Source organism: Schistocerca gregaria, chromosome 2 (genome assembly GCF_023897955.1).
Source record: "Schistocerca gregaria isolate iqSchGreg1 chromosome 2, iqSchGreg1.2, whole genome shotgun sequence".
Classification (NCBI taxonomy): Eukaryota; Metazoa; Arthropoda; class Insecta; order Orthoptera; family Acrididae; genus Schistocerca; species Schistocerca gregaria.
Window position 1 is genome coordinate 962,085,284 of NC_064921.1, and position 26,213 is coordinate 962,111,496.

Sequence of the window (26,213 nt, forward strand, 5' to 3'; positions counted from 1 at the left end):
GTGATTATTTCATTTCGACAAGAGCATTTTTGCTCTGATTTTTTTCACCTATGGTGTGATTACATGTAAGTACACTGTTTGTACAGTATATGTAAGTAATCCCATTAATTATATTTTATTTTTGAGCCATGTCATTATATTTTCTAGGTAATCCTAAGTAATTTTTATTCTGATGAAGACCGTCTTAGAGCTATCGAAACCATGGTCAATTTGACAATAATTTTATGCAGCTGAGGTGGCCATGTGTACATTCTGTAATTAAAATAAGAATAAATATTCAGAAGTTATTTAATCAAGATTTTTAGCTGCACAAATAGTCCCATTCTAGAAAGTGAAATTCTCTGCCTGAGTAGTTTTAAATCCTGAACACGAATCTAGTGACAGCTTTTGAAAGTTTAGTAATTATTACCAGGATGATGTGATATGATTGCTACAAGGATTTTGCCAGACATCATTGAATAAATCCCTTTTATACAACATCTCAAAAAAATAACATGTGATGATGAGGTGTTCTGAAGCCAAGGCGAGAAGAAAAGACATTATAAACGTTTGGCCCAAAACCCTTTCATTTGACAGTAAAATGCCTGTGGAAATCAACATCAGGGCATTGACATGCATTAAAAGTGAAGAAATGTATGTCTAGTATTAGCCCAAGGGGTGTCACCAACATGGGCAATTTAACCTCACTATTGCACCAACTTGGATGAAAATGACCCAGATAGTAAATTGCTCACAAATGAATCACTGTTATTATTTAAAACATTGTCATCAAAATCGCTGTCACTCTGGGTATCACTTATTTCCTCTAAAAGCTGTACAACCTCTTCCTTAGAAATATCTGTACCTGAAGAACTAGCCATGTTGTGTCTACTCACTTGTTTAATGAATACAACCTTTCTCTCAGCACAATTGCTACAGCTCGGAGTTGAGTTAATACAGGCTCCCCTAGATGGCAGTACTAGTAGAGTCAGATTTGAGACTGAAGCCTGAGAGAGCTATGAAAAATCGTGTTGTATGAGGCTGGACATGGGAGAGGAAAACAAAATTCACAATTTCAAGTGCCACTTGCCATTGGAGTGGAAAGGGTAAATGAGTTCAGTGTAGATCTGAAAGTGTTTACATTGCCTGGGCACAGTTCCTAAGGGCAACAGTCATCATCCTGTAAACAAAATTCTTTTATTGTATATTTTCAGCCGCTCATGAAGGGTATTATAACTGCTTTCAGTTTCTTGCAAAGTCATGATAAAGTGATCTGTTGAAATAAAATAAAAGTAAACAAGAGAATTGTAAAATACTAAGAAATTAAATTACAAAATCACTGAGCGGTAGAGGCATTGGGTTGTCAACAGGTGCATAAAAAAGACTGAAAGCTTTCCTAGCTTTTGCACAAATTCTTTTTTGATTTAGATTACACACACACACACACACACACACACACACACACACACACACACACACACGTATAACTGCACAAGCAACTGTCCACCTGAGCGATTGGTTCCCACCAAGCTGTGGCCATGAACAGAGTTGACCAACCATGCCAGAACACACTGTTGAGCACAAGCAGTTGATTTCAAAAGCAGCTTCACAACCCATGCAATCTGCTGCTGCAACTTAAGCAAAAATTTTTTAGCAACCAATATTATATGTGGAAGCTTAGTCGAAGTGGCATCAAATCGAAAGACTTGCACCCGGCGAACGGTCTACCAGACGGGAGGTCCTAGTCACATGACATTTTATTTACTGTAAGTATGTATATTAATTAACACTGTTAATGTTTCCTATTTGTGTGTTTTAGGTGCTTAAGAATGATGTTGTTATTGGCTGACTAGATCTCATGTCTATGCTCTGAATATCTGCTGTCATTGGCTTGCTAGATCATGTGTCGAGCTGTAATTGTCAAACAAAAGCACATTGCAATCTCAATTTCAGTGCTTTGGAAGCTTCCATGCTCTATTTGGTTGAATTCATGTTTATACTTTCGTAATATGAAAATATGCAGTGTAAATGTTGCTGTGCATCAAAGCCCTTTCCGAAAACACACTGTTTTTTGCTGGCTTTCTTTTCCTAAAGTGCCAGGAAGTTCTATGCTTTTGTATAAAACCTTCACCATTCAAATGATTCATAAGTTTTACACCTCCGAGGGAAGTAATGTCACTTAACATGAAAAAAAAAGTACTTTCACTGGGGGGGGGGGGGGGGGGGTATAGTGTATTTTTAACCAGAAACTCTAGGAAAAATTCAGAAGTTTTTCCTTCTTGTCTGCGTATACACCCAGACACCCAGAGAAACTTTGGTTTTAAAAATCAACAGTTGTAGAACAAGCCTTACAATACTATAAGTAAATTGTAATAAATAACATTCACGTTACCACTCATTCAAGACTGCCTTTGGGATTAGCATAATCAAAGAAGTCATTCCAATGAGTGTGGCAGTTAACTTTATCAGTGAGAGTGATAGTATGCACGGTTCGTGGCTCTCTTGATTTTAAAGTGGATGTGCTGGATACAGAATGGATGAATTTAGTCTTGGGTTACTTTTGTTACCATTGCAAAAATTGAGCTTTTAGTATGGGCTAAAAGTTTTAACACACTTGTAATGATGGAGGAGTATTTTTTCAAAAGTTTGTGGTCATAGGACATGCTGTTAGACTCCTGAGAATGGTTTTTGTGCAAAAATTCGCAGTTGAGACCCATTTGGTTACAAACACAGCTCTGTGTGAACATAAGATATTAAGCTCTTCAATAAAAGTCAATACAGTGTATATGTTATAAACTGGACAAAACTGACTTACAAGTTTTAGTAAACAGCATTGTGTATTACTATTATAGTACAGAGTGATGGTGGATATTAAGTTGACAATTGAACCATATCTTTCAAAAATCTCTCTAATGAAAGAAACACAAGGTTTGAAAGACATTACGTGCATATTGAACTGATTTTTACCTATCTTAGAATGGGAAAAAATACTTCTACTGCATCATGGAGGCTAATATGAAGACTATTCTATTTGTTTTTAATAGAATTGTCTTCAACTTTCCCAGAGCATACTAAGCTACTTACTGTGTTTATGTAGCCTAAAGTGTAATTATGTACAAGTGCAAGAATTTGTTCAACAACCAGTTTTCCTTCAGATCATTCAAACTTTGTACTTTTTATTGTGTAATTTTTCTGCCCATGTAATTAAATGTAACATTTTCAGAACATTTTTTCCTCTTTTACTTATTTTGTTCGTTTAAATGGAAAAATCGAAGTGTTCTTTTGTATTTTGAGTTACAATAGACTGTGAAAATTGTACAGTTTTTTTAGGTGAAAAATATTTTTCTTTATGTAAATGCATGTGGGACACCTTGGAATCTACAAATTGTGAATGATCATCAGAGTTTCATGTTGATGATAACTGTGGAACAAGACAACAACTTATTTTTAAAATATATGTTTTGTATACTTCATTTATATTTTTCATACAACTGTAATTTTAGTGTATATTAAGGCCTATGATTTAAAATACCATGACCAAACCATGAATATTTTTTGATATGTTGTTTGATAAAAATGCTTGTAATAGTGTGAATTATATGATTTTACAGCTGGAAGAAGAGATAGAAAAACTGAGTGTTTCCGGTCTAAAGAACAGAGCTCACACCTTAACAATGTGTCGCCTGATGGTGCGCGCTGAAGACTGTGACTCACGTATTCAGTTGTTAAAGCTTATACAAGAAGGAGAACCAGCGTGTCGAAGACTATTCCTTGATTACCATGGTCTTCGGCTCATGTGGAGCTGGATGGTTGATGCCACAAGCAATAATGAAACTGAAATGGATTTGAAAATGGAAGTTAGTATATTATCAATTCTAACATAATTTGTATGCAGCAGTAGAATGATACTGTTAAGCTACTTTTAAATATTACTTGCGGGGAATAAGTTGCCATTAAATAGAACGGAGAGGTCAGGTACTCGTCTTGGTCTGCTGTTGTCACACTGAATAGTGTCCATGGTGCTGTTTGATGAGCGAAAGTATTAAGGTATTTGGCAAATAGATAGCAGTCCATTTTAGGTAAATGGACAATAAATGTATTGTGCTGAATAGTGAAGATTGTTTCAAGTTAACTTACTTTCTCATTATGACTTGTTTAATTTTAAGAAAGACTTGAGGCACTCATAATCTTGTTGTACATATTTAGTTGGTCATAGTTCTTGTGATCACTCTTCTCGGGCACCAAACTTCTTGAAAATGATGGAAATATTAGCTATTTTCAGTAGTGTTATCTGGTTACATTCCCGTTAAAACTTTTCTGCTTTCTATGCTAGGAAAATTTTAAAGTTCACAATCTACACCTTCATTGAGGCTTGTGTACCAACCTCTGGCCATAAAAACAAATCAAACAACAATCAATAATATCTCCACTTCAACAGCTGTGACCCCTCCCTTCTTTTTACTCAAGGCATCTGTATTAAATGAGTGCCCTTCAAGACAAAATACCTCCATCCTTTTTCACCTACATCATTAAACTTGTAATGCTATGACATTCCTTGATAACCATACCTAACTTCAGATTCCTACCTCTGCATCCGATACACCTGCAAAATCTGCTGCGTGTATCTACTTATGAGTGTCTGCTTCAGCTCCACCATTGGAAAAAGGAATGATATTACAGGCAGTACCACATGCAAAATACCTATTTTATTTACCAGCTGACATTTCCTTACTATTCAGCATTCTACATAGACATTACTACCGCTGTCTGGACACAGATGAATAGTCTACCTTGGGGAAGTTCAGTATCCAGTTGCTGAGCTAGACTCGAGAGACCTTAGTGTCTGCAGTACAACATAAACCCTATATAAATCTTCTCACAGTGCACCAGTGCCCACGAAATGAATCTTTATTAAGAAAAGGAAAGTTGCCGCTCACCGCATAGCAGAGATCCTGAGTCGCAGATGGGCATAACAGAAAGACTCCCACAATTAAAGCTTTTGGCCATAGGACCTTTGTCAACAATACACACACACACACACACACACACACACACACACACACACACACACAGCACCAGTGCATTATTGGAGTGGTGACTGGATGGTGGGCACTTCATTGTCTGCCATCCCCATCATACTATCCCTCGCCCTCCGTGCCCCAGCCTCCTCCTACCCCCACCCAATCGCCACTCCCATCATGCACTGGTGCTTCTGCTCGCAGTGTGGTTTCAGTTGCCTGAGACTGCAGTTTGAGTGTGTTAGTGTGTGTGTGTGTGTGTGTGTGTGTGTGTGTGTGTGTGTGTGTGTGTGTGTGTGTGTCATCTATTGTTGATGAAGGCCGCATGGCCAAAAGCTTTAATTGAGAGAATGTTTTTGTTGTACCTTTCTGCGGCTCAGCATCCCCACTGTAAGGTGAGTGGCAACTTTGATTTTCATAATATTGTTACATTCTATCCTGGATTTTGTATTGAATCTTTGTTATTGACTAAGAAATATGCATGTTTTGAGAACCTGTTGCTTGAATGACAGTAAAGCATTAGTTTGATAGAATGTACTTTTAATCAGAGCATTCGGAATAGTCTTTTTGTACCACCGCTTTCCTCTACAAATGACCTGGAATAATCTACCCTTATATTCAGTGGTAATTCATTTAGTTTTACAAAACCTTTCCATCACACTTTAAGTTGTATTCATTGTTGTGTCCTCAGACCACTTTATGAAGGCTTCACAATGTGTCCCATTGAGATGATTAGTCACTGAGAGACAGAGCCTCTTGTAATGTGTTTGCATAATGCAGTTTTAAGAAGAGAGAGATATTACTTGGAATGCTCTGTTAACATGTACGTTAGAAGTGGAACAAGGCCACAAGCACATCTACTATTGGCTTCTTCTCGTAAATTCTTCTGAATAACCTAGAGAGAGATACTGGAGCATAATAGTCTTCAGTTAATGTTACACCTTCGTGGTCATTCTGTGTCGAGGTCATCCCATCCACCATCTCATGTTTTGGTTGAAACCTGTGTTATTTCTTCCCCCTAAGAAAAATAACCATAACAAATTTTAGAATTTTATCTTTCTCCATTTCTGTTTTATGGCAATTAAAAGTTTTGAAGTTTTGTTTTTAAATTGTGATAACACAAATTGATATTTACTAACATCTTGAAGCTAGAGTTACCTTTTTCTAAAATTTATCATCCAAACTCTGGGAAAGTTGTTCGTTGTATATCCTCTACCAGATAAAGAGTATGCTTATAATTTTGTATTTCATTTTGTGAAAAACACGATTCGCCATCACAAATGGTATTACACAAAGTTAAAGTGATAATTCCTATTTTTTTCCAAAATAATTCACATTGCAGGGCTGTTACTTACAAAAATAAAATTAATGGAATTTTTTCTCCTTATTGTATTTTCCCTGCTATATTGGTAATGTTAAATCTTTTTTTTATACAGTTACATAAAAATATTATTGTTTAGATTTTTTTGAAAATATTTTTTGTCCTTTTTTTGTTGTTTTCAGTGTCATTATTATTTTTGTTAAATAATATTTTATTTGTGAAACATAAGAATTGGGTACAGGCATCATTCATATCTGAGGAAGTGGCCTGTTTTGACTGACATGACATAAGAATTAACTAACTTCTGCAGAATCAATCAATGGAGAATCCAGGATGCAGAGCTACCTGTACAGCAACACTTCACTGTGCTTTTTTTTACTATAGTTTTTTGGATGGAATAATGAATGATGTGTTATATTTACAGAGTTTACTTTTGAATGTGTCTGTATATTTACAGTGTCATTTATTTCACAATTGTAAGTATTGTAGAACTTTTACGGTAATATATCTAAAAAGTATACTGATGAAAAAAATATTTATATTTACACCAGAATACTGATCAAAAACAAATGTCTTTTTAGATCTGTACACTGCAGAGATGAAATTATTTATGTGGGAAAATTGTTTGAACTTACAGCGGAATGGTCTCGTAAGACATGTCAAAACCTACCCTGAAATTTTTTGCACACGAAGAAGACAATGGAAGAAATGCACTGCCAAAGTTTTAGCTGCTAAGAGGCACTGCAAGTAGTTTGTAAAAAATGTCGAAGTTACACATTTTTGCTGCACGAAGAACTGCTTATAAGTAGCTGTTTGTACAGCCCTGCCCACCTAGGGCTCAGCTAGGTGAATCACTCACACAGTGTTGCATAGTGGAATTATCCTGAGTTCAAAGACACCAATTTTAAACATATATAAAGCCTGGTTTAAAATGGAGCGAATGGAAGTGAACACCTGCGAATGAGCATTTGCAGAAAATTCACTACCATTTGCTTGTAAATGGATATAATCATTTATACTAGAGGGAACGGAAGAGAACACGAGTTAGCAAATACTGCCTATGAACACTGTGTTATTAGTTTTTAAACTCTATCTTGTTAAAGCCCCAATGTGAAACTTTGCTATTCAGTGAATATTATTTTGCATGGCAAGCGCACTGTTTTTGACAGAATATGCAAAATGGCACAGGGAAGGAAGAATTTTAAGTCTCTCTTTTTGTATGGAAGTGTGACATGCGTAGAGATCGTGCACTTTACATGGAATTGCATCTGCATCTCCTTTCCTTGTAAGTTGGCTGTTTGTATGAATGTTGTACAATTGACTATCAGAAAAACAATTCTTTGTTTATTTCCTGTAGTTGTCACAAAAATGCGAAGTGTCTATTAAACACAAAAAAAAAAAACATTTTTCTTGTACCAGGCACACCTGCCAAAAGAAAAATTGATGCAGTCAGGCACTTCGCAGTAACCACTAATTTTATTTAGACAGAGCTGGGATGGATTCAGAAATGGTTCCAGCTGTTGTTCTGCATATTGTGCTGCATGCCATGCATACTTGATCAAATTCGTAAAGCGTGGCAAAGAAAATGACTGGAGCTTAAGAATACTGTTCCGCTGTTGTCTGACAATTTTCTGAAAAATGCTTTCCACTTTCGAAAAAATACTTTATTGAGAGGTTGAATCCCACTAGTAGTTCCAGCCAAAATCCAAATTATATCTACAAATTTTTCGTCATCTGCTGCAAAAATAGAGGTTTTTTTTGTGTCCAGACCATAAGTGGAACAAAAGCAATGAATTAGTTTCTGCAGCCGGTAGGAATATGTTTCAAACGAAATGTTGAAACATAGTCTTTCCCATTGTTCCAGATTTTAGTATGTCGATTCAAAGATTTTTGCAACTAAATAGCAAATTTTTATTTTTGTTCCTAATTTGCCTTGTGGCTCTTGAAGACAGATATACATCGGCGGAAATAGTTAACCACTCATACTTATCACTGGCATAATAAAGTGTGGTGTGCACACAGTTCTTTCACAAAGCCTGACTGATCAGTGTTGTAAGCAGCAGTTGAAGGGATAACAGCAAGTTTCGTCTTTTATATCAGCTATGAATTTCTCTATGGCATTGTCTGTCACTGGCAGCTGCTCTACACATTTACGTGACATAAACTTATTAATTTTGTGACTTCGTATTCTTTACGATTTCTGGAACCTGCGTAGCAGGTCAACAAAGCCTGGAAATTAGCAATGTTCATTTGAGATGCAATTTGGAGGGCCCTGTACTGCCGACCTCGGCTGTGTTCATGTCTAGTTGCGCCTGCGCAGTTGTCAAAGAGTTTGTAGGAATATATATTAGAATTTTCCATAATGAGAGAGAAGTCCAGTGATAAGTACACAGACTGCATTTCACCTAACAAGCTGTATTCAAAAGAGAACTACATAAAATTTAAGTAATTTATATGAAGAAGGAATCAGTTGAAATTACAAACAGGAAAATAGGGTGGTTATGTTGGGATAATTTGTCTTCATCTTAAAAGTTTATTAATAAATAGGAGTTTCTACAAAAACTTGTAATCCCTACCAAAAAATGTTGTAATCTGTACAAAAACATAAGAGTAGTCACTGTACGTAAAAACCAAGTCGTAAATCTAAAACCAGCAGAAATGTTAGATGTATCTTGTCATAAAACATTGTATGATAGTGATGATGTTAGTGATACTGATAAACGTTGAGCAAACTGACAAAGAAGACATGACAGAATTACGAAAAGTAGTAGTATTAAAGACTTCAAATGTTACTTTCGCAGACATAGAGTGCTTACCTGTGAAATGACATATATATAATGCCTGGGTATGCAAAAGTTAAAACTTCAAAAATTGGGAAAAGTGTAAAAAAGAAAATGGAAAATTGTTTTGGACATTGAAGTCTCAGAAACGAAACTACATTGTAAGAGATGGTAAACGAAAAGCTGCTGATATGGGCTTTGTTGTTGATAACATAAAGAATTGTTAACATCAAGCAACACACATCAAACAAATTCAGTTGCTGGCTATCCCCATGTCATGATCTGCTTTCAGAACCAAACCACAGAATAGAGAAAAAACTGAAATGTGACATAATTGACTCAGTAATAAATTTTTACTAAAATGATGGACATACATGAAAAATGTGGTAAGCACAAGGAAAAAACAGTTGTCAGAAATTTATTGATTTTAGTCCATGTATACAAAATTTATTCAAATTTTATCAACAAATATCCAGGAACCAAAATAGGTTTTTAAAATTTGCTCATTTTACATGAAATGATGTGTGTTAGCAGGTGATTATGGTACCCACTCAGATGTGTTCATCATTCATCAGCACACAATTTTACTAATGAACTTATCATCATTTGAAGAAAATTACAAATATTTTGTAAAAATGCTAGTATGTGAAAACCTGCCATCTGTATGCACGTCATGGCATTGCAGTGAATATTCTTATTAAGAATTACTGTTATGTTTCCTGGAAGAAAATTTTGAAAACTGCAATGAAGGTGAATGATTTTCATCAGTAGATTTCAGCTGACTGAACAGATGATCCTATGTGCTGTAAATGTTGTTGACTTTATTGAGGATGTTTCATAAATGTTGCTGGCTTTATCAAGGGTCTTTCATCTAAATGGAAAAAAAACTTGTTACGCATCCTTATTTCACCAAGCTGATTTAAGATTCGTTCTAGAAACATTCCTCCATGTTGTGGCTAAGCCTGGTCTCCTCAGTATCCCTTCTTCCTGGAGTGAAGGTCCCGCAAGCTGTGCTGGAGAACTTCTTTGTGAAGTTTGGAAGGTAGGAGATAACGTACTGGCGGAAGTAAAGCTGTGAGGGCAGATTGTGGATCGTACTTGAATTGCTTAGTTAGTAGAGTATTTGTCCGCAAAAGGCAAAGGTCCCAGGTTTGAGTACCATCCCAGTGCACAGATTTAATTTTCCAGGAAGTCTGAAATTGTCACACGCTCTGCTGCAGAGTGAAATTTCATTCTGCTCTCAGTCATGTTTAAGTACCTGTCGACACCTCAATGTATTAACTATGTGATGAGTTGTTACCTATACTTATTATTTGCTTGCAGTTTATGGACATAATTGCTTTGGACATTTTACAAGTTTGTGTGCATTCATTTTTTTAAGACAAACATTGTGAATAAAATGAGAATTTTGGAAGACATTACATTATATTATTGACAAAGACATTTAACTTATAGTTGTTGAAATCAACATGCTCCAAAGCAAGGCCCTTTTCTTTCAGGTCCCTTTTGTTGAATCAAGTTTAACTTTGTAATTTACCTGTTACCGAAAAGATTTCTTCTTGTGGCTTACAACTCAATGATTTTCTTGTTGATTTCAGGAAATTTTGTATGTAGCAGAACTGTTAAGATTTCACCATTTCTGTTAAGAGGGAAATATTCGATAATGCAGAAAAACAAACAATAATTCTTAGTTTTGAAGTTGTAGCAAACCACTCAGGTGATTAAGGAGAAATTACAGTTATTTAATCTTACTTAGTTTTGCAGCAGTGTGTTATTTACCTGCAATACTTCCTGGAAAGCTGTAGAGTATTGTCCATTTGAATATTGTGATAGGTATTTTAATACATTGTCAATGACTCCTTTGTCAAGGCACACTGAATTGCTTAGATCATAATCTAGAATCAGGCCATCTTCACTTTTTATAGCATTGGATGATTTGTCAGTTACGTTGATATACAGTGAATTTTAATGACAATTTTAAAATCATTCCTCAGTTTCTTCTGAAGGTGTTAATGTAGTTTTCAGAAATAGAATGTTGATTTCTGTACTCCAGTCAAAGCACCAAAAGGGAAAGATATTTTCCTCACATTACCAGCCAATATTAGCTGACAAATCAAGTTTTTCACCTTGCAAGGAGATTCGGGTGATTGTAAAATACATATGGACCATAAATTCTTGAAAATAAATTTTTGATGTTATTCACTCTGTCAGAATTAGGTTGAGCAGCAGTTTTCACATGTCTGAGGAGCACAGATAATTGATTTATTGATGCAAAGAACCCTTTCTGGTCGAGGAGGAGGCTGGTTTTCTTCCCTACCTGTCCATCCAAAAAAATTACAAAGGGCATTTTTCCTGAACTTTGAGTTTTACAGCATACAATGTTAAAAGTGAACTTTCTGACTCAGTTTTACCTTAAGCCTGACATATTGAAAACATTGTTAGGTAGCAAGGTGATGGTTCTTTTGTATTTAAGTACAACATATCTTGTTGCTTGGGTGATTTGACTTGAGAATAGCCACAGAGGTATGCTAGTGTGCTTCTCTAATAACACCTTTGTTGGGCTCTGATAATTTGTAAGCAAAATAACCTATTCAGTGCAGAAAAAGTTCCTTGTTAACAGTATCTCGCTTCAGTTGCTTCCTGGTAAGTAAACTCAATAATTCACTTTGAAAGTCCTATTTGTAATGAAGTGGACAGAAATATTTAAAAAATCCTTATGTTTTTGACATAAATCACACCTTTGTGCTTACAAAGGTAGACTTTTATGTCGGATTTTTATGCCTTGTGCAAGCAATGGTTTACCTTGCCATTTGTTCTGTGTCAAGAGTTATGGCATGTAGCAAAGCTGCCTTACACAGTAAGCGATTTAAAGACTACACAAGATTATAAAAATAAAACAATTTGGTATGAGACTACACCACAGGCTATGAGGTACAAATGAACAAGAAAGTGTTGAACACTATTGACAGAAGGGTTGTTTGTAGTAATACTGGTGCAACTGTCTATTAATGACTCAAGACGCGAGGTTAGGTGACAGATACTCATATAGAAAGCCAGACTACATATTTTGATGAGCTCACTAGTCCTCCTCAAAACTTTCAGGAGTAACCCTGCTACAAAGAAAATAGAGGGAAGAGATATACAAAAATTGGAAAGGATGAAAGAAAAACATGTTCAGTGCAAAGAAAGAAAGAAAAAGAGAGGTAGAAAGATTAGAAGGTAAGGAAAAATGATTAATTTTAAAAGGTGTTTCAGGTGCTGGACCTGTAGGGTGTAAGAGACAAAATTAATAAAGAAATGTAGGACAATAATAGGAGAGAATTTTAATAAAGCTAGAATGTATGATGTGATCCAAACCAGGAGCAAAATGCGAAAGGGAAATTACCAGTGTGGTCTGGGTGATGTAACTGTACATGCTGTCTGCCTTTACTCATTTGTTCATATGAAAACTTCTTAACTGTTGCGCAAATTTAAAGGGCTTGATGTTATTTTTATGTTGATTGATATACAGTGTTGCCTAGGTCTCCACAAGTGCTCACATGAATATCATTGTATGAAGTTAAGTTTTACCAGTGATATTTACTACACTACTGGCCATTAAAATAGCTACAACATGAAGATGATGTGCTACAGATGTGAAATATAACCGACAGGAAGAAGATGCTGTGATATGCAAATGATTAGCTTTTCAGAGCTTTCACACAAGGTTGGCATCCGTGGCGACACCTACAGCATGCTGACATGAGGAAAGTTTCCAACCGATTTCTCGTACACAAACAGCAGTTGACCAGCATTGCCTGGTGTGGTGAAACATTGTTGTGATGTCTCGTGTAAGGAGGAGAAATGCGTACCATAACGTTTCCGACTTTGGCAAAGGTCAGATTGTAGGCTATCGCAGTTGCGGTTTATTGTATCGCGACATTGCTGCTCGCATTGGTCGAGATCCAATGACTGTTAGCAGAATATGGAATCGGCGGGTTCAGGAGGGTAATACGGAACGCCATGCTGGATCCCAACGGCCTCGTATCACTAGCATTCGAGATGACAGGCATCTTATTTGCATTGCTGTAATGGATCATGCAGCCATGTCTTGATCCCTGACTCAACAGATGGGGACCTTTGCAAGACAACAACCATCTGCACAAACAGTTCGACGATGTTTTGCAGCAGCATGGACTATCAGCTCGGAGACCATGGCTGCGGTTACCCTTGAAGGTGCATCACAGACAGGAGCGCATGCAATGGTATACTGAACGACAAACCTGGGTGCACGAATGGCAAAACGTCATTTTTTTTCGGATGAATCCAGGTTCTGTTTACAGCATCATGATGGCCGCATCCAGATTTGGCGACATTGCGGTGAATGCACATTGGAAGTGTGTCTTCATCATCGCCATACTGGCGTATCACCTGTCGTGATGGTATGGGATGCCATTGGTTACATGTCTTGGTCACCTCTTGTACGCATTGATGGCACTTTGAACAGTGGACGTTGCATTTCAGATGTGTTACGACCCGTGGCTGGCTGTCTGTAATCATTTTCGTATGAAAACTTCTTAACCAATGTTCAGATTTGGAGGTGTCGAAGATATTTGTATATTGTTTGCTACGTAATGTTGCATGCATGGGTTCCGCACTTGCTCATGTGAATAGTCCTACACTTGTACATAGTTAAATTTGACCTGTGATGTTTCCTAAATATGTAGGAAATTTTACAATAGGGTTGAAGACAGAAATTTCACAAGGACGTTGCTCTGTGGGAAGCAAAATATCATGGCTTTATATTGGCTGAGAAGTTAGGGATTCCCTGACAAGACACCATAGGAATACATGAAGAATACTCTGTAGAATATGTTTGCTAATACTGGCTACAAAGTTCAATGATTTTTTCATATTTTTGTGATAGTGCCAATTGTGTATGTATTTTTGCCTGCTGCATGTAAAAGTTACCATGAAATTCTCAAATTGCTTTGCTTTTTGAAGATATCATTGAATTATTGGCAAAAATTATTGTACAGCGTGTATCCTGCTGTAATGTGTGCACTATTGTCATGGCGTGTTCTGTGCATTTTGGGTATGATTCTCTCTCATGACTGACCAGCAAAAATTGTCCAACGTACTGTCTCCAGCACTCTCGTGCTACTTTGGCAAGATTTGTAGGATTGATGTTATAATGATGATGGAGGAAATTAATTTTCAGACATTTTACATTCAATTCTTTGATAAGTTTTCAGCATAGTCTCCAAAAGTTATTATCTATTGCCAAGGAAAGTTTCCAGCCTTGACTAGAAAGGAGCCAATGCTTCTTTTTCTTAACTCTGCAAACTTTTTTAAAATTGTGCATGTTTCACCAGATTTCATATATGAGGGCACATAAAAGTGCACTACTAGATTTTTGTTTCACTGAGTCAAGGGATGTCTGAAAAAGATTTATAAATTATTGTCTTCAAAAATATTTCGTGTAAACCCATACGTAATTTGTAGCAGTGGTAGGCATGTTTTGAATGGCCCTGTTAATGAACCTAATAAATGATTTCTGACACATAGCACAGATTGTTGTCTCAATGACCATTGCCTCTTGTAATAATGCTACGACTTCATCTAGCTAGCGGTCACACAAAGGGAGCGACAGTACTTCGGGTAACTTTGTTGGAGACTAAGGAACACAGCAGCAGCTTTCAAATGAAAATTTATGCAATGAAACAGTTTTTTTTGTGATGCACACAGTTTGTGCCAGTATCCTAACTTACAATTAAAAGGAGATATATTTTCATGATAGTGAATCTAGAAACCTTTTTTGTGGCTTAGTATTTGTAGCAAAAGCTATTCAGGTCATTAACTCATTCACCTGACATCTCGTTTGCCAAGATCCTGAAAAGTTATCACAATGTAACATTTGAACAGTCTTTTATATATATGTATTGCATTAACAGCAAGTAGTATAAATTATGAAGAAACATTAGAAAAACTTTGCTAGAGTGCAAAATAACATGTCACCGCAATAACAATTACTCTGAAACTGAGATAATGGTATTTGTGACTTTGCTGCATGAAGGGCTTACCATGTAGCCACATTTTATACCCGATGGATGTATTCATTTCGTGAGGGATCAATGAAACCTATGGTATCATGTCTCTCAAGAACACAATCCAATCAAGTAAGACAAAGGCCAATTTTGGATTAAACAATAATGAAATACGTGAGAAATGTTTTTTTGAAGAAGATTCCTTTTGAGTTTTGACTAGTGAATTCCGAAACTACAGTTAGATCATTGAACAGATCAAGAGGCACTAATTCTCAATGATTTGCTTTTTACAATTAGGAGCCAGATGTTGGGTTTTTGTTTTATTATTTTTCTTGAGGTCACAGTAAACTGCCGAGTTTGCAAAGAACTATATATCTAAAGTGCTCTTTAGAAAATGTTGTAGTGATAATGAAAGGGAAGGTGCAGAACCCAGTTACTGCATGTCTTCAGACTATTTTTACAAGTCCCTTATTGCTTTGTAAATGCCTTTACAAAGTTTAAGAATCTCTTTGTAGCAACATGTGAGCTTTTTTGAGAAATATCTTTCCGTTTGATGAAAACTAATTAATGTATTTTTAAGTTTAAATGAATGGCGCGACATCAGAACATTCTTTTGTGATTTTCATTTGCTTGTTACAAACTAGTGATAATGTAATTTTTTATATTTCCAAAAATGTGCGGAATATTAATTCAGCTGGAATATTTTAGATTCCAGAACACACCTGCTGACATGATATGTAGAACTTTTCTGTATGGTGCATAACAAGTTTTTTACTTCCGTCAACCAGTCTAGATTTATATACCATTCACCATATACAAATATTTTGAGCTTAAATAGACGTAAATGAAATATACTTTTGTTACGTCCATTTGAGTGTGTGTCTGCAGTAATAGATTTTGGGGTGATGAGGAAATTAATTTATTTGCATGATCCTTGTCAGTTTATTTGACGAAATATTTAATATTTTGCCATTGCTTTTTCTCCTCAGATACTTCAAACACTAGTGAAGCTGCCAATTCCAAATAAAACAGTGTTGCAGGACAGTAAAGTCTTGTTCATGGTTCAGAAATGGTTGGAATGTGTGCGACAGTCAGGAAGTGTTAACGATACATCAAATGAAAGTGAAATGGAAGACAGTGTAACATTTGCTGTTACAAAAAAGGAGAGGTAAATATTGTGAGAACTCAAATGCTTCAGTTTGTGTACATATTCATAGAGCAATTTTTTATTACGAAATGTACAGTTTTTAATATTCGTATGTTACTGGATGTGGATACCTGCTTGATGCTTCTTTTCTTGTGTCTAACTTAAATTTTGTGATTTAACTGTTAATAAATTATTACAGATCCTTTGGGTATAATGTTTATGCCACTTCCTAATGGGTTATGTAACTATATAACTAATGGTTGTATAGTAATATTAATTATTCTCTGTTAAAAGGCTTGTGAAAGAATAGACTGGAGATACAGATAGGTACTGTTTTGAATGGTAAATTGTAAGCTGCAGTCTTCAGTCAAGCATATGCTTTTATTTAGTTCTTGTACTATGTAATTCTCAAGATTTGAGAAATTGCTAACCCTTGTGTTGCCTTATCAGTTATGGTAATGTAAACAAATGTGCCAGTGGTTATGTTGCTACAGTTAAGCATTTGGCTAAAATTTATGGTGTAAATTCAGCTGAAAAGGTGTGCATATGCGTTCATGCCCCCCCCCCCCCCCCTCACACACACAAACTCTCTCTCTCTCTCTCTCTCTCTCTCCCCATCATCATCATCATCATCTCAGTGTTCCAGCAGAGGTAGTGATGTGAATGACGTATAAGTCAGAAGGCAGTGTAAAGAACAGAGAGAGAGAGAGAGAGAGAGAGAGAGAGAGAGAGAGAGAGAGAGGACACTGTGTGATATTGCCATAAGCTGTCTGTCTCCGTTTCACCACATCATATGCTCCATCTATGAATCAGGGGGGACACGGACGGCTTCTGCTTTTGGCTAGCTTTCAAAATACTTATACATTCAACTTATGGATGTCCATCATATACCATAGACGAGGGACTTCAGCTGTTGACATATATGAGAAAAAGTACCACCACAGCTGTACCTTGAAAACATCTTTATGCTATCACATGACCAGTTTTGGCGGCACATTACTGCAATCCTCTGTGCCCATCATTGCTGAAAGAGAACTTTATTTCCTTGGTGCATATATTGTGGGATCCTTGTTACTAGCACACATGGGCTAGCATTCATCAGGAGCTTATACGTGACACATTGTTGTCTCCAATGCCCATTGGAGACAACATGGTGTCGAGTATAAGCTTCTAATGAAGGCTAGCCCACGTGTGCTAGTGGCAGTGGTGGGGCTTGAGGATTCTCAAGGTACAGCTATGGTGGCAATTTTTTATGATATATTTATATATTGCTTGTTAATTTAGTACTTACTGTTTTTGCCTTAATTCAGCTATTATGAACTCTACTGTTGCAAAATAGCCAAATCCATACACACATTACCAAGAAGATTATTTTTAAATGTTCTGAATGTACCCTGAAGTGCATGGTGCAGACAGGTGTGCCAGAATGATGTTACTGGGTGGTTTATGTACAAAGGCACTGTTGTCAACCTCTCATTTCCCTTGTCCTTATGTGCACAGTACTGTGCATTACAACTGTAAATGGTGAGGAATCCAGCAATTGTTTCTGCCAGTCTTTTGTCCCGAAAGTCATGGGGAAGGGCAGATATTTGAATGCAGATATTTTGCTATCTGCTCACGTGAAAAACAATTGTTATAGAATAAGGAATGTAGAAAATATTTGTTACTGTCCTTTAATCCAGAAAGTTGTGGGTTTCATTAGGTATTGTGGAATATTTGGAGGCTATAATTGTTGAAGGATTGATGGGTAGAGACTTTTAGTTGCCTTGCTGGTAGCAGGCCTCACCCAACTATGGAGATATCACAATCCCATACTAGTAAAACTGCAACCATTGCCACTAAATTACAAGATCATCTTTTACTGGACTGGCTAAACCACATCCTCCATCGGCTAGCTTTTACCATGTCCTGAAATCAGGAATACCTTTCCCAAATTTCTTCCCAGCGTGGTACTTCATCACCAACTCTACCTAAGGGTATGTGTATCTGTGTCTGCCTGTCTCTGTATCTATCTATCTATCTATCTATACCCAGGGCCCCCTCTCTAATCCCTTGTACAGGGTGTTACAAAAAAGTACGGCCAAACTTTCAGGAAACATTCCTCACACACAAACAAAGAAAATATGTTATGTGGACATGTGTCCGGAAACGCTTAATTTCCATGTTACAGCTCATTTTAGTTTCGTCCGTATGTACTGTACTTTCTAGATTCACCGCAAGTTGGCCCAGTTGAAGGAAAGTAATGTTGACTTTGGTGCTTGTGTTGACATGCGACTGATTGCTCTACAGTACTAGCATGAAGCACATCAGTACGTAGCATGAACAGGTTAGTGTTAATCAAGAACGTGGTTTTGCAGTCAGTGCAATGTTTACAAATGCGGAGTTGGCAGATGCCCATTTGTTGTATGGATTAGCATGGGGCAATAGCCGTGGCGTGGTATGTTTGTATCGAGACAGATTTCCAGAACGAAGGTGTTCCGACAGGAAGACGTTTGATGCAATTGATCAGCGTCTTAGGGAGCGCGGAACATTCCAGCCTATGACTCACAGCTGGGGAAGACCTAGAACGACGAGGACACCTGCAATGGGTGAGGCAATTCTTCGTGCAGTTGACGATAACCCTAATGTCAGTGCCAGAGAAGTTGCTGCTGTACAAGGTAACGTTGACCACATCACTGTAGGATAGTGCTATGGGAGAACCAGTTGTTTCCGTACCATGGACTGCGTGTGCAGGCACTATCAGCAGCTGATTGGCCTCCATGGGTACACTTCTGCGAATGGTTCATCCAACAATGAGTCAATCCTCATTTCAGTGCAAATGTTCTCTTTACAGATGAGGCTTCATTCCAATGTGATAAAATTGTAAATTTTCACAATCAACATGTGTGGGCTGATGAGAATCCACACGCAATTGTGCAATCACGTCATCAACACAGATTTTCTGTGAACGTTTGGGCAGGCATTGTTGGTGATGTCTTGATTGGGCTCCATGTTCTTCCACCTACACTCAATGAAGCATGTTATCATGATTTCATACGGGATACTCTACCTGTGCTGCTAGAACATGTGCCTTTACAAGTACGACACAACATGTGGTTGATGCACGATGGAACTCCTGCACATTTCAGTCGAAGTGTTCGTATGCTTCTCAATAACAGATTCGGTGACCGATGGATTAGTAGAGGCGAACCAATTCCATTCCCTCCAAGCTCTCCTGACCTCAACCCTCTTGACTTTCATTTATTGGGGCATTTGAAAGCTCTTGTCTATGCAACCCCGGTACCAAATGTAGAGACTCTTCGTGCTCGTATTGTGGACGGCTGTGATACAATACGCCATTCTCCAAGGCTGCATCAGCGCATTGGGGATTCCATGCGATGGAGGTTGGATGCATGTATCCTTGCTAACGGAGGACATTTTGAACATTTCCTGTAACAAAGTGTTTGAACTCATGCTGGTACGTTCTGTTGCTGTGTGTTTCCATTCCATGATTAATGTGATTTGACGAGAAGTAATAAAATGAGCTCTAATGCGGAAAGTAAGCTTCCGGACACATGTCCACGTAACATATTTTCTTTCTTTGTGTGTGAGGAATGTTTCCTGAAAGTTTGGCTGTACCTGTTTGTAACATCCTGTAGATCACAGTGCTACCCTTGCATGCATCAGGCTGACCACTCTATTGTACCATATTCGTATTCCCTTCATTTCTGTCTTGGCCCTAGCTTTGTTCTCTTCCTTGTTCATCTTACCTTCTCCACCTGACACATCCATCATACCAATAGTGCCACAGCAGTGGGGCAGTGTAGTTCTGTTAAGTATGTTTGCACACCAACTCTGAAGAAAAATTAAAGTTTGTAAGCTGAGGTATCATGTTTCAGTTCTTGTTCCACACTTACCATACAGCCTCTATTATATCACCCGCTTGTCTATTTTTTTGAAATTAGTGAGGGTACAGTAGTTGACGGAAAATAGACTGTCAACAATTCAATAATACACAAGATGGTTGACCACATGAGACGTACGAAAGTATTATTTAAGAGGGAAAAAGTTATCAAATAAAAAAACCTGGAATTGTATCGGACGCTGTACTGTATGGAAATAAAACTTAAGCAGAGTGAGAACTAGTAACAAAGAACCTGGAGGTATTTGAAATGTAGTATTATAAAAGGGTTTCAAACATGTAGTCTAAGTGAATGTGGTAGAATTGGCAAAGAAAGGAACAATGGGAAAGATGCCACATGTTGGTTTTCATGTTTTCAACTTTCTCAGTTTTGGATGCATAAAAACTATGTTACAGTTGACAAGGCTCTGAGCACTATGGGACTTAACATCGGAGGTCATCAGTTCCCTAGTTGACAAGGCAAAGTTTCGTTAGAACAATATGCTACATATTGTAGTACTTGTTAGTCATTTTATAGTTTATTTCACTGGGTAATTGTTAAATTATCATGAAATCCGGGTTCATTGATTACAATAAGTGAAAAAGTATCGGATTCATTCAACAATGACAAAAAAAAGATGACAGTGAGAATGAAAATGGAAATGAATGACAGCCAATGCAGGCAACCTATTTCTTTCAAGTATTTTATTACAGTTGTTTACCCTGTTGAAACTAAAATAATATTTTTCCTCTTATTTAGAACCATTAGAAACCTCATCCAATAACTATAGTAAAACTATGAATTGATGAACCCACATTTAAGGAAATCCCACTTTTAATGAAATTTTTAATCAGTCCCGGTGAAACTCTCATAAGAACAATGTTATTTTCCCCACTTCTAACAAACTGTGCTTCAAGTAAAAGTGCTCTTGTAAGGAATAAACTTGAAATATTTTGTAAACTAAAATCCAGTTTTTATGTGATTCCTAACGTGTTCGAATGAGTTTCTGATTTCTTTCTATTTTAATTCCACACAGATCAAATTTTTTGTTGTGTGATGCAGTAAATAATAAGCGATCAACCAGTTGACACATATGTATATCATAGTCAATAACTCAACTTCCCTAGTAGTGATACTGGCAAGAGAAACATGCTGCAAGAGAAGGTTTATGAAATCTCTCTTAGATTGACAATGAAAATTTCAGTGTTTCAAACAACTGCTTGAATTGTTTTGAAAAACATCATAATCTGACCTTTCAAAGTGTAAATGGAGAAAGTGAGACTCTGATCGTAGAAATTGTAAACTGTTAGATGAAAATTACATTGGCGCAGTTGACGCAGGGCTATCAGCCCAAATAACATTTTCAAAGCTGATTAAACATAATCTGGCAAAACCCCATTTAAGGAAAAAACATACTCTGTTAAGGAAGAAAAATGCCACAGAGGTAAAGAAAAAAGTAAAGAAAGGGTAATGACACTATTGTTTGTAAATAGTGATGCAAGTGAAAAGTTGCCTGCACCATTAACTATGCTCCATTGTTGTTATGAATACAACAGCAAACCCTGGAGACATCATAAATCTTAACAACTTTTTCAGGCATTTGGATGCCAAGATGAGTGCAGCAGGAAGAAATTGGACTTGTTATTGACCTATGCCCTGTGCTTCCTAAGGAGTAATTTCTGAGGAATGTAAATATTGTGTTCCTTCCTCTGAACTGGACAAGTCATCTGCAGAATCTTAGCATGTGCATAATACACACAGTTAAAGCTAAATACAGAGCAGCAATTCTGGGGAAGTCAATTTCATTCTTTGAGAGTAGGAGTTGGTGAGACTGTGCTATATACAGGCCATGCACATGTTTGGAATTCTGTAACACAACAGACTGTGCTTAATTGTTCCACAAAGGGTGGCTGTGGTACACTGGTTGCCGCTGAAGACAATCTTGCTCCAGAAGAGGTACAGAGCACCAGAACTGATATTTCTGAAAATGGACATTGTTGTTACGATGATGTCCTGACTTCCATACCTGAAACTGAAGGAAGTGAAATGCTTATGACAATGAGGAGGAGGAGGAGGAGTAGGAGGAACAAGAACAAGTACAAGAACAAAAGGGTGTTACATCAATTTTTGCTGTTGCTGTGCAAGGAGTTGGTACTGTCGGACATTTCCTTTCCTCTTTTAATGTACATGAAGCAATTCTAGCTCACTTTGACCACCTGGAGGAAGTTAAAGATTTAATTGACAATGGAAGAGCAAAGAATTACAATGTTCGGCAGATGGGATTCATTGGTCACTACATCAAGAAGCACTTGTGTTACATTTGCAGGCATGTGTACATTAAGATGTTGGCGGTCAAAATAGTAAAATTTCTGTGCATTTTCAACTTTTCATGGCATAATCAATAAGCCATTAAATTTTGGGCATGTAGCCACCAAAATAAAATTTATTCCACTGATATTTCGGCCTCGTATTGACCGGCCATTCTCAGAGTGAGCCTTGCTAGGCAATATGCAGCCGAAATATCAATAGAAGAAATTTTATTTGTGCAGCTGCATGCCCAAAATTTAATGGCCTAGTAAAGTTTCTGATGTTGCACACAGTATTCGACTGTCACATGCAACTGTTTTCAATGGAACTGAATGAAGAGTTATGGAGACTTTATACATTATTGCAGAGTACATTGATTAAGTCCAGGGCAAACATGGAATGGTATTTCAATTTAAAACTTATTACTGTTCGATTAGTGGAGGAAAAAGGGGTGCAGGAACGAAAACTATAGCATCAGGAGTGCACTGCAGACCTCACATTATAAGCAGAAATTGATGGCACATTGCCCATAGTAAGATTTGTCAGGTGTGGAACAACTTCTTTCTGATTTGATGCGGAGAAAATCATGTCATGGAAGGGACACAGTCCAGTTCCTTAACGTTATTACCATTGAAGAAAACACTGGGATTGAAGAATTGATTGTGGCCTAGTTCGGGTTACAAAGATAGTTTCCTAACCGTTTTGAGGACACTGTCAATCGTACATATGTTTGTGAGTTGTTGCAGTTGAAAGTGCCCCTATGCGTATCCATAATGCGGCTGCAAAAGTGCTACCATGTGTTTTTCTTGACATGTTTGTGTGAAATACCTTTATTGGTTATGAAACTAAATAAATTGCGATTATTTAGCAACTTCGGTGCAAAAATCTGTTATTGTCTGCATATGTCTGTATGCTGAAAGTTTGTACCGGACAAAAATTGTTTTCACTGTACCAAAAATAATTAAATACGAGGTTAAGTCAATTATTATCCGCAATTTAGTCACATTTTTGTTTAATTTGGCAGTACTGTCGTTTTACGTTGATGATGCATGCTTTGTTTATTTGTTGTTATATCTTTGCAATTTTCAAGCCGCTAGGTTAGTTTCGTTATCACTGCAGTGCTGTTAATCGTGGCTGTTCCACTGTCTATGTGCACCAAAGAAGATCAACGTTCAGTGATCCGTTTTTTTTTGGTCTGAAGGTGTATCATGGGCTGAAATTCATCGAAGACTTTCAGTGCAGTACGGGAACAGTGTTTTGTTGCAAAGGAGTGTCTACAAATTGATTGAAAAATTCTGAAATGGTCGCACAGTATTACGCATGATGAAGGAGGCGGACGACAGTTTTTTCCCACAAATGTAGAAACCATTGAGTGTTCACATGAAATGATTCTCATACAGACAAGTAACTATTGACGAAGTGGCACATGCAAATTAGTCATGGTTCTGCGTACGAAATCATCCACAACAGACTTGGGTTTCATAAAGTTTGTGCAAGATGGATCCCAAAACAACTCGCATAGGTGCATGAACAAACGTGCTTGGACATGTGCAAAAAATATTTGGATCGCTATGGTAACAAAGGGGACAACTTCTTAGACAGGAGCGTTACTGGTGATAAAACATGGATCCATCATTACAAGCTGTAAAGTAAACGGTGGAGTGTGGAATGGAAACATCCAAATTTGCTGTGCAAGAAAAAGTTCAAGACCCAACCGTCCACAGGAAAACTGATGCTTACAGTTCTTTGGAAAACACAAGGTCCAGTACTGGAACATTATGGGGATAGGTGCACAACAATAAACAGTGTTCCCTACAGTGAGGTGCTTACTACGAGGCTAAAGCCTGCAATTCGAAGCAAATGCTGAGGATTGCTGTCAAAAGGTGTTGTGTTGTTGCACGACAATGCCCATTTGCATACTGCTGCCCACACTGCTCAAATGCTCCAGAAACTCAAATTTAAAGTACTGGATCATCCTCCATATAGTACTGGTCTTGCTCCTTCTGACTCACTTGTTTGGTCCACTCAAACAGGCATTAAGAGGCTGTCGATTTGCCTTGGTTGAAGCACTGAATGAAGTGGTGCATTTTTGGCTTACAGCTCAACTGAGTACCTTCTTTTATGAGGGCACCAGGAAGCTCGTACAATGATGGACCAAGTGCGTTGAAACGCAAGGAGACTGTGTTGAAAAAGTTTCCTATTTGATAACAATAAAATTTTATAACTACTTTGCGGATAGTAATTGACTTACCCTTGTAATACTGAAAATTTGTTTTGTTTGTGATCTATGTCATTGAGAAATTTGAAATATGAAACCTAGTCATATGCAGTGAGACTGCAATGCCATTTAAATGGATCTCATTTGCAGTTCCTCCTCTCCCTCCTACTCCTTCTCAGACAGCATGGTGTAGCGTTGGAGGAAAAGTGCAGCGAAGCTGAGAGTTATGGCCAAAATCTTCGCTGCCCATGTTTTACCTTTAGTGAGATTGTAGGAAAAAGCTTTATGATGTCACATAAGGTGCACTGATCATGTAGTAAGTGTGTGACACTTTCTTTACATGACATAACCCAGCGAAATGAAGCTTTTTTCTTAGATAATATGCATGGAAGTGCCAAAATAGTTCTCTGAAAATTATCAGTACTAAATCATTACGAATGGTACAAAAAAGTCTAAAACTTTTCAAAGGAAGATCGGCATTTTGTCACCGTTAGTGTAAGAGCAGTGAAAGACCTTAGTGAGTATCACCTTTCTGTGTTTATAACCCCCACCCACCCATTTCCCTCCCCTACCCAAGAATCATTGGCCTTGCTGGGGTAGCATATGTGTGCCTCAGCGATACAGATAACCACACTGTAGGTGCAGCTACAACTTAGGGGTTATTTGTGTCGAGGGTAAACAAACCTGTGTTTCCTGAAGAGGGCCAGCAACATTTTCAGTATTTGGAGAATATGACTTTTTGTGGTTCACTGATATAGCGTAACATTTAACCAACATGGCCTTGCTAACAGTTGAAAACGAGGAAATTACACCCATTATTTCCTGAGGGCATGCAGATCTACTGCATGGTTTAATAATGATTACATTCTCTTGTCAAAAGTATTACGGAGGCAATATACTCTTCCTTGCTGGTCCCTGAGTGGTGTCTATTCAGGAGGATGTTGTCATCAAGAAAAACAAAATGTGTTTTATGGTTCAGAGTGTGGAATGTTAGATCACTTAACCAGGTAGTTAGGTTAGAGAATTTAAAAAGAGTGATGGATGGATTGAAGTTTGATACAGTGGAAATTAGTGAAGTGTGGTGGCTGTTCAGGCGAGTACAGGGTTATAAATACAAAATCAATAATAATTCAAATAATGAATAAGAAAATAGGAATGGGAGTAAGCTAGTATGAACAACATGTGAACATGTTATCATAGCCCAGGTAGACATGAAGCTAACAGCCATCACAGTGGTTAATGAAGGTCCAAACATATGGAATAATTTCTATGGTGCGTGAGTGGTTCAAAGATTTAATAGTACAAAAGTACAAGTGCTCCAGGAGAGTCTTATAGGACCATTCTTGTTCTCTATATACATAAACACTCTGACAGTATTAAGAAAAGTAACAATACTATGAAAAGGAAAGTTGCTACTCATCATATAGCAGAGATGCTGAGTCACGGATGGGCACAACCAAAAGACTGTCAAACAAGTAAGCTTTCGGCCAAAAAGGCCTTCTTCCGAATTAGACAACACACACACACACACACACA

The 26,213-nt window shown here is 37.3% G+C and overlaps 1 protein-coding gene across 5 annotated transcripts in view; it reads left to right on the forward strand.

The window, feature by feature from the left end:
• LOC126335445 (uncharacterized) overlaps positions 1-26,213 on the forward strand; it is a 226,621-nt gene that overhangs the window by 80,628 nt on the left and 119,780 nt on the right. For all 5 annotated transcript variants that reach the window (XM_049998734.1, XM_049998737.1, XM_049998735.1 and 2 more), the window contains exons 8-9: positions 3,591-3,836; positions 16,114-16,292. In XM_049998734.1, coding sequence (XP_049854691.1) covers positions 3,591-3,836; positions 16,114-16,292 — 425 coding nt within the window. The remainder of the gene's footprint in view (positions 1-3,590; positions 3,837-16,113; positions 16,293-26,213) is intronic.